The 10,304-nt window shown below is 50.7% G+C and overlaps 1 protein-coding gene across 1 annotated transcript; it reads right to left on the bottom strand.

The window, feature by feature from the left end:
- Positions 1-1,700: 1,700 nt before the first annotated feature.
- Positions 1,701-2,459, bottom strand: LOC119292486 (ethylene-responsive transcription factor ERF094-like). The gene has a single exon (XM_037571312.1). The coding sequence runs from the start codon at positions 2,457-2,459 to the stop codon at positions 1,701-1,703; it is 759 nt and encodes a 252-aa protein (XP_037427209.1).
- Positions 2,460-10,304: the final 7,845 nt, after the last annotated feature.

Raw genomic sequence — 10,304 nt, 5'->3', positions numbered from 1 at the left:
CTCGCACGTAAAGAAATGGATGTGCAGCAGTGGCAGGAGCTGTTGATTCACCATGACACATGCATATCGTGTTGGGACAGCTCGACGTAGCACTCGACGATGATCACCGGAGACATGACCAGAGAAGAAGAAGGTGGACACATATGCTTTCTGGGCACACAAACACCCTACCGCCTTTTTCTTTTTTCACTCAAGCACGAACTCGATCAGGGCAACACAATACACATGAGGGGGCATGGTTTTATACCCGCGTGCACTGACACGCTGGCCCGTGCCCTAACGCACCTGCTCAGCCACTCACCACGTCCTGCGTGCTTCGGCTTGCGTGTGCTCATCACGCACGCACGCGATCGCCGCGATTGGACCCCACGCCCGACGCTGTCAGGACACCCACGCATTGCGCCAAATAACCCACACACACACACGCATCCATGGACATGCACACACGCACCCGTGCCAGCCACGGGCTGGACCTGACGTGCCCAGAGCACGCGCAACCCGAGCACGTTGTGGCTTATTTTCCTAACAGCCACCCACTAAGCCACGGCCTAGAGGAGTGTCGGCCCGTCGTCGTCGCTGATCTCCGCCACAAGAGCTTGCTCCGTCACATCCGCCTTTCTCGGCCTCGTGTGGTAGCACCGGAAGTGGCAGCACTGCCTGTAGTTGTAGCAGCGGCCGCGCCGCTTCCCACCGTTGTCCGAAGCCGTGCTGCTACCGCTGTCATCGTCGCCGAAGCCGCCACCTTGCTGTCGCCACCGCGCCGCCCACTGAGCCACAGTGAGCATGAGCTGCTCGCCCGTCCGTTCGCCGCCGGCCTGCGCGCCTCTGCGTCCTCTCCTCAAACACCTTGAGCTGTCCCAGTGCCTCCTCGAACGACATCGACTCACGTCACAGAAATGCTCTATTACGGCGACAGCGGCGTACAAACGATCCGGGACGGAGTCCAGGAGCTTCTTCACCATCATCGGGTCGTCCAGGATCGATCCCAACCCCGCATAGTGCGCTGCCATGCTACCAATTCTGCCGGCGAAGCCGTCCGCCATCCGTAGCCGCTCGAACTCGCCGCGCAGGGTGCCCAGCCGAGCTGCTCTGACCCGAGCTGCGCCAATGAACCGCGCCTTGAGGCTGCTCCACACCTCCGCCGCCGTCTTCTTTGACGAGACCTGCAGCAGGATGTCCTCGGTAAGCGCGTCGAGCAGGTAAGCCCTCGCTGTCTTGTTCGTCTTTGCGTCGACCGCCGCTGCCGTGTCCGTCAGAGCCACCGCCTCCCACAACCCCTGCGCGTCGAGATTGGCCTTGACCTTGATCACCCACACGGTGTATTTGACACCGGTGAGCGTCGGGCACTGCAACGACATCGTGCTCCCCGCTCCGCCTGCTTACGGTACGAGAGACATCGACGTCGGTCACCTCTCCTGCCGCATGGCTCTAATACCAAATGTTGGGACCGCTCGATGTAGCACTCCACATCGATCACCGGAGACATGACCAGAGAGGAAGAAGGTGGACACAGATGCTTCCCGGGCGCACAAACACCCTGCCGCACGTATGGCCTTTTTCTTTTTTTACTCGAGCACGAACTCGCACACACGCACATATCCACGGTCACACACACACACACACGCACCCGCGCTCGCCACGTGCCGGACCCGACGCACCCAGCGCGCGCACACAGGCGCACGGCCCGAGCCCGCCGTGGCTTATTTTCCTAACATATCGGACAAGGTGAGCAGCTCCTCGAGGTAGTCGGCTCCAAGGTCTTCCAGCTCCAGCACGCACGTTGACAATGACATTGACGACGCAGCAGCCACCACCATCGCTGTCGCCGACGTGCCCGTCCTCCTCTTGTTCTTGGGGTTTCTCTTCCGGATGCAGTGCCGGCGCTTGAGCGCGAGAGCAGGCGAGTCCCCCGCGGCACGGCCGACGCCGAGCCCGAGCGCGCGCAGCGACTCCTGCACAAGCTTGACGGGGAAGTTGAGCACGGCGGCCGGGCCGCGCACGGAGAAGGCGGCCTGGTCGTAGGCGAGCGCGGCGGCGTCCGGGGTGTCGAAAGTGCCGAGCCAGACGCGGGCGCCGTTGCGGGTGGAGTCCCGGATCTCCGCTGCGTACTTGCCCCACGGCCGCTTCCTCACCCCGATGAGCGGCGAGTCCGGCGCACTACCAGCGCTCCTGCCAGGATCCGATGCTGGCCACGCGGCAGGCGCCGTCATGATCTCGCCGCGTGGGCTGCTGTTGGCGGCCTCCCAGGCAGAGGCGGGAGATGTAGGGGAGGAGGGTGAGCTACCATTGCTGCTGCTGGTGGCTTCTTCCATGAGGAACGAGAGTAGCTGATGGTCGATCACCATGTCAGCATGAGCCTGAGTAGCGTGGTGGTGATGCGTGTGGTGGGCACCGGAGGAGAAGGAGATGGAGTAGCGGTGGCAGTAGGAGGAGTGATCATCTCCAGGTAGCTGATCCATCGGGTCGACAGGGTTTGAAGATAATGAGGCGAGCATGCACGTAAAGTGTATACAATCCTTAAATAGCCAAGAAGCGATCTAAGGAGGGGAGAAGAATCTTCTTAAGGTAGCTAGACGGGGCAGACAAGCTTTGACTTACAACGACAGAGCGTAGTACTAGTAAAAGAAACTTGCTCCATCCATCAGGTGGGCTAGCTTGCATGTTGGACCGATCTAGTACTAGCAACGAATAGGATTGGGATGCATAGATGCCAATGACGTAGGGCGGCTGGATACGACAGCGAACCAGGGCGTCATCAGTTCACCACCACCCTCTCCAGCCGTCTTCATCGGCTCAGGTGGTCAATATCTTCTTTTAGTTACTACTCCCTCTCTCCAATAATATAAGACATTTTACAGAAATGTCTTATACTGTGGGGCGGAGGGAGTAAATGCGCAGGGGCATCTACAAGGAGGACTCCTGAAACGGATACGATATCCATATGCAGACGCGTCGGACAAATTAGTAGATAACGATATGAGAGCCGGCAAGTCAACCATGGCCACATACATTTCAAATGGGATTTGAACAAACCGAATGATTTTCTTGCAAACCCAATGATTTTTATTTAAATCAGAACACATTCATTGTATTTTTGACATATTTCATTAAACAAAAGTATCTGAAAGTTAACTTAGCTAGTCTAAATCTTCGCCCGCGTCTGTCCTCTAAGTCCTTGTTGTTTCCATGTCCAGCATCTTTGTCGGCCGTGAGGCCCGGGAAGTGAAGTTGCGAGTCGCCGATGAAGAAGAGTAAAACATGGGCCACACATTGACCCACATGAGGCACGAGGCGCTGTCATCTCCATGTCATACTCTTCCTCGTCATAGTCCGAGGTGAGGTCCACGATGGATGTGGATGGGCCGGCCTCGTGGTCGTAGCGGCGTGGGCGATGCGTAGGTGCTGGTGTTCCCATCCGCGATAGCCGGCGCTACCTGCTCGTCCAATTCCGCCGTGCGAGCGCTGCATGCGGCCTTGTAGAGCACATGCTGCTCCGTGATGAAGTTCGGGCCATGGCCATGGCCGCCACGGTCTCCTCGCTCGCAAACTCGCCGTATATTTGGCCCTCCACCAGCCGATGATGTGCGAGGAGGGTGAGGCTGTAGCGTTCCTCCTCTGCGCGAGTTTGCCATCAATCTGGCATGTGTTCGCCGCGCATGACGACCATGGCAGCCGACCCCAAGGCCGACCAGCTCGTCTGCTCCGTCAAGAGGCTCTCGCACATCGCTCTAGAGCTGGTGCTCATGCGGAGGTGGTGCACGGAAGAGGGGTGGGAAGCGAGAATGGCGTTGTGCGGACCGTGCCGAGTGTGGCCTTGTCTAAATAGCATATGCTGACCAAGACAAGTGGCGGGCTGAGTCAATGTGGGCACCGGACTGGTTTTCTCGGCTGGCACGCCTATTTAATGCCGGCAGTCGGACGGAAGGGCAATGGAAAAAGGTGTAGGCATGGGAGATGTTTTTGGGTGGGACTGGGGTGCCCGATGCAGATGTGGCGATGGTCCGAACGCCAGTAAAGCCCCCTGGTTAGCATTTGGTTTGCGGGAAAACGGACAACCAAACTGTTCCGTGGTCATATACGAGACTACTTGGATGGTAAAGTAGTCTGAACGATTGTGTGTGGTTTGAAGGGTCTATGTTGGAGTGGCTAAAAGGATCTATAGCCGCAACCTGCAAATTTGGACCCTCAAACATCCACGGACGCGCCCGCAGATAGTGACCGAACGGGTCTCAAATTTGGCTATTTGTAACCACAAACCCTATATAGAAAACACTTAATACATGCAAACACATGCACGTCGATCATAGATGTGTAGTCCGTATTTGGTCCGCGGGGCTATTAATCAAATAAGCTCGTAATTAATATTTTTCACATATGTATTAGGCCGGCGTGTTTCAGATGTATAGTCCCCGCTCGCCGAATGAGGAGCTAGTCGACCGGCTTAAACAGCAGGTCGCCCAGAAGCGGTAAGCTTCAGTCATCATTGCATCCTTTGTTAAGAAGATGAATTGTAACTATTAATCTTCTCTACTTATCATAGAGAAGATTAATATTCATGGTCTACCCCCTTCACAAACGGAGCATCGATGCTTGCAGGGCTCTTTTTGTGTCACAGTGTGTCGACTGGGCTATCAACGTACATAATTTTTTATAAATCTCTTTCATTGTTCTAGGGCTATCAATGTATAGGAACGAGATGAACTTAACACTCGATGAACAATCACCGGTTTATGAAATGCAATCGAGTGACAATCATCAGTTTTATGAAACAAGAGAAGCTTGTTGCTATCCATCGGCGCTTCGGGTGGCTGCAGGTTGGACCGCTATGACCTGGAGCGGGGTGCCCGGTCGCGCCCATTCGCCCTTATATCGTCCCTATATTTGGTTCCGATTGGAGGGGTGCCAGTCAGTCCCGACGTTTGTTTCAGGAGTTTAGGGACTAAGTAAGGGGTCCGATTGAGTCACTTCTTTTAACCGAGCACTGACCAAACGGACGATACGGGTGTTTAGGGAGGAAATAGTGGGTCTGTTTGTAGATGCTCTAAGAGCATCTACAGCCGGATATGTCAAATATGGCCCCTCAAACGCCCGCAGACGTGGTCGGGCGCGTCTGCGGGCGGTGACGGGGTATGCCTCAAATTTCACTAGTTGCATCCGGACATCTCATACTAGGTCCTTAAATTCATACAAAGACATGCAGATGAAATAAACCTATGTACTACGTTGATCACCTAACTACCCATTGTCGGAGATGTCGGCGATCTCAGTGCCCGGCTCCGGCAGCATTGGTGCCAGCTGCAGCTCTGGCTCCTCCGACTGCTCCGCTCCGGCCTCCTCCACCTCAATCTCCGCATCGAGTTCGGCGAAGAGCGCGTCGGACGCCGTCTACTTCTGCCAAAGGAACATCCGGTTGGCCTCCACATAGACCTCATCCTGGATGGACTCCAGGATAGCCTGCTGCTCCGCCATCTCGTCGGACTGGGCGACGGCAAACTCCGCCTCCTCCCGCTCCATGTTGAAGCCCGACAGCTGCTGCTCCGGCTACTCCGCCTCCTCCACCTCCATCAGAGCAAACTCCTCCTCCTCCTCTTCCCCGGCTGCTCCTCCTCCTCCTCCTCTGGCTCTGGTGAGTCCGGAGGCAGCTCGGCAGCGATGCGGGTGGCACGAGGCTTGTCTCGCACGAATCTCCTGCTTGATCTCGTAGCGGCACTCCGGCGTGAGCATTGCGTTGTAGATGACCTTCCTCCGGCCATAGCGGAGCACCGAAGCATGGGCAAAGCGCCGAAGCGGGAGGGGGAGGAGGTGGATGGGCTCAAACTGGTGGCGCGGAGAGGGGGGGGGTGGATGGACTAGGGTTGCGGGACTCCGCCCGGGTTAAATAGGCCGATTTGCTCTCGGGCGGCGAGGCGAAACGGCACCACGCTGCGTTCACACCGTGGCAATGAAGGAGGCGTCCGTCGGGCCGCCGGGTTTTCGGGCGAGTCCGCGTGGGACCCCTTTCGTCAGTCCTACTTGACGGACCCGTCCGGACGTCTCCATATCCGCTTCATATTTGGGCTGGATATGAGAGGTGTCTGTCAGCCCGGGCGTTTGAGATCGTTTGAGGCGTTTGTGTGGGTTAAGAAATCATAACCGGACGGGCGACCGAACGTATGAGACGAGTTTGGCTGCCGGGCTGAAGATAGCCTAAGGGGCTGTTTGGTTTGAGACTAAGTTTGACAAAGGTTGCCACATCTAAGGTTAGGCAAGTTTGACCAACTTAGGCGTGTGTTTGGTTCAAGCCACATTTTAGGCAAGCCATACTATGGTCCCACATCACATACACACAAAAAGTGTGGCAAGATTTCCTTAAGCTTGCCAACTTGTGCCTCTCATTTTGAAGAACTAACCTTAGGCAAGTTTGGCAACATTGTATGGTAAAGTGTGGCACTCCTAGACCTAGAACCAAACAGACCCTAAGTCTTAAACTAGGGCAACCCAGCTGGCTGGCCGGCTCCTGAAGCTACTGCACATGAACTGACAATGGCAGGCGCATGTGCATCTATGCTGCCTGCACGCCATGTGCACATACGCATGGAGCAGCTGAAAAGGTGCTCCATGTACAGATCCATATGATCGTCCACGATGCAGGCTACCCAGCCATGATTTGAAAACTCGCCCCGATAAGTCATTGGTGTAAGCAAGCACACACTCTCATTAGTGTTGTCACGGGACGCGAACATCGCAGAGAGCTTGCATTAATAGTAGCACCTCGCTGTGAATGTTCACATACAATGAACCAGCACATAGGCTCATATAGTATACGCTTTCTATAATCTTTCTCGTACGATCCCTGGCAGGTAGCAGTCGCCGGCTCACAAAGTAATACAACTGACTCATCTGCTTCTTAATCTAAACTCTTGGGTCTCACTAAAGAATTTGCAGCGACAGCATATATGGTGATACCCAGCAAAGCTTGTCTGGCTGTCTGTTTTCGATTAATGCAGTGGCCCTAACCCGAACTCTTTCATGTGGTACTACTATCTCTGATACACATGACAAAGAATCAAAACTTCCATTTCCAAACAAAACGTAACAAAAGAACAGCAGGCTTCCGAATGATTATATCTCCCTGCATGCATTTGATTCCCAATTAAGGGGCCAGGCGCAATGCGCTAGCTATTATAAATCATAATACCATCGCTTGGAAACACTGGCAGCTGGCTCCCTGCTCGAGGTTTCATATTACATATAATATAGTACTAGAAGGGTTTAGGCTCGCTTTGCTGCGGCCTTCATGTTGTTTTGTTTTCATAAAAAATTACTCCATCTATTTCAAGATATAATGTGCATTAGTTTTCTGAAAAGATAAACCTCTTTACATTTTTGTAGAAATATATCAATATCCATCATATCAAATCGAATTGTTTAGATTCATCATGTAACAAATTTTTATATTTTCTTTGTTTAGTATTGTGGATGTCGACAATTTTGGCTATAAACTCGGTCAATGTTAAATGAATTTGACTTTTCAATAAACTAACACACCTTATATTTTAGAACAGATGGCGTATTGCATTGGTTTGGTTAGTGGGAAAGATGATGGAGTGCGTTTTCCTTTTTATTCATAAAATGCGGTGTTTTGATGGGCCTTTCGGTGTGTGACTTTGTGTTGTCTGCTAATCAACCCATACTTATGTGGGGGGAAATTCCGCGTTGATGGTTGCATGTACTATATTGATGCTACAGTATTATATGTTGATATTTCTTTTTTCTTACGTGATGAGAGGGTGCGCGGGATTGGCATGGTTTTATCGGACGATTGATTTGAAAAGTTGTTGACCCAGTCAAAATCAAGAACCAAATCCAATATTTAATTTCTAATGGAATGTGAGACCTTCAAAATTAGGGAGCATAGTGAATTAAAAGAACTGAGTGAGAAATCGTTTAACCGGTCAAAATCGGTGACCCACTTTCAAATTGGTGACCTCAATTGAATGAGAGGCCTCCAATCCTAGGAAGCTTAGTGATATAGTAGATTACATATGATATAATATATATACATGATAATATGATTGTTGGAACCCGTAACTACCAAAATGTGCTAATAAAAACCTATCTATACAGATGAAGTCATGTTAATTAGCTTAATGAATTAACTTCTAAAAAAGTTCTACCTAACTAGCTCATCTAAAACAACTCATATTCTTCCTCATTTACAAATTATTATTGGTCAAGAGCAAATTTTGGATGATATGTGTGAGGAGTTTATGTTGGGAAACATATAGTAGAAAACAAAAAAAATCACCCTATGAACACCCAGAAACAACATGAAGATCCATAAACGGTTTGGATCTCAGTCGTTGCCGACTCCGAGTAGTAGAGAAGTAGACGAGTCGGTGTAGATCATACTTGGAGTCCCTCGAACCGTACATGAACGATCCCTCTAACGAAAGACCAAAAACACGGTCTCTCTACTTGGTTGCAAGCGTACGGTCTTCACGATTCACCAACGCTTTGCCGTCTAGAACTAATCATCGCCGTAGAATTAGAGGAAGGAGATTAGAACCACTTCTAATTATGACGATTAGAGGATCTAGGTCAAGCTCTGATTGATCAACTAGGATCAAATAGACCTAGAACTAGAGAACTAGAGGAGGCTCCAAAACATGTGTACTCAAAAGGTGCAACAACCTCTAATATATATAGGTTGAAGGAGGAGTATGGGGCGCCACAAGAGGAGGGAAAGTCTCCCTCCCTTGGCCGGCCAAGGGGAGGGGACTTTCTCTCCAATTCGGCCTCCTCCTCTCCTTTCCATCGGGAGAAGGGGGTGCCATCCTTGTTGGGCCCTTGTGGCCCAAGTTACCTTTCACCTCTTTGCCTTTTAAGGCCCGTTGATATTAAATTAAATATAAAAGTCAACTAACAATTACTAGAGACTTTTATTATTAATTTAACATCACCGAAAACAGTTTCCACCTATATATTATTTATCGGAAATACCCGTTATTGTCCGATAAACTCCGAAACTCTTCTAGTGACCCTGCAACGCTTCTTGTTCCTCTCAAAACTATTTTGAATATTCATGAAACTATTTTACAAATATATTCTCATTATTCTCGTCCTACTAACACTCAGTAGATTTTGATTATCTTAAGCTTGTGACCCTATAGGTTCGTAAAACATAGACATGAACGAAACCCCTTCGTTGAATTACCGATAGCGGAACCATGGACGTCCATATCGATCCCTATGTTTACACGAATGACATTCGAGTGAACCTTGGGTTATCATGTGATGTTCCATTTGCTTGACTAAGTAGAGTTTTGCAAGGGCACATGGCTATTGTAGCACTTTCATGTGATAAGTAGAGTGTTGAACCCACAGGGAGCAAATAGGAAGACACTTCCAACCCCACAACTACGTCCTTTGTGTAGCTACGTTCACACCCAAACCGTAGTTTGGAAATAGCCTATTGAAAGGATCGATATGTTTGATGGGAAGGGGGGTGAATAGGCAACTACCAATTTTTAACTCTTCTTAACAAATTAGGGTTAGCAACATATAGGTTGTCTAAAAATGTAACTAGGTGAGCAACCTATATGATGCTAACAACACAAGCAACACAAAAGCAAAGGATACAACACAAGTAAAGCTTGCACATAGTAAAGGTAAGAGATAACCACAAGTGGAGGCAGTGGGGATGATGATGAGTTACCGAAGTTCCTTCCCTTTGAGAGGAAATACGTCTCCGTTGGAGTGGTGTGGAGGCACAGTGCTCCCCGAGAAGCCACTAGGGCCACCGAATTCTCCTCACTCCCTCACACAATGCGAGATGCGTGATTCCACTAGTGGTGCCCTCGAAGGCAGCAACCTTAACTTTACAAACAAGGTTTGGGCTCTCTTCACAACCGAATTGGGTGTTCCCAATAACACCACAAAGCTTCACCACAATGGAATGTGGCTCCAAGGTGACCTCAACCGTCTAGGGTGCTCAAACACCCAAGAGTAACAAGATCCACAAGGGATTAGTGGGGGCAATCAAATTTCTCTAGGTGGAAGTGTAGATCTAGGCCTTCTCAACCAATACCTAAAGAATCAACAAGTTTGATTGGCTAGAGAGAGAGAGAGATCGGGCGGAAATGAGCTTGGGAGCAACAATGGAGCTTGGGGAGGAAGAGGTAAGTCAACTTGGATGAGATGACTCCCTTATATAGTGGGAAAAGAAATCCAACCGTTATGCACCCACAGCCCATGCAAAAGTGGTAGTACCGCTCAGGAGAGCAGTACTTCCGCTGACACAGATGTTCAAGCCATTGTGTACA

Source organism: Triticum dicoccoides, chromosome 4B (genome assembly GCF_002162155.2).
Source record: "Triticum dicoccoides isolate Atlit2015 ecotype Zavitan chromosome 4B, WEW_v2.0, whole genome shotgun sequence".
In the NCBI taxonomy this organism is placed as follows: Eukaryota; Viridiplantae; Streptophyta; class Magnoliopsida; order Poales; family Poaceae; genus Triticum; species Triticum dicoccoides.
This window is presented reverse-complemented; position numbering and strand designations above follow the sequence as displayed.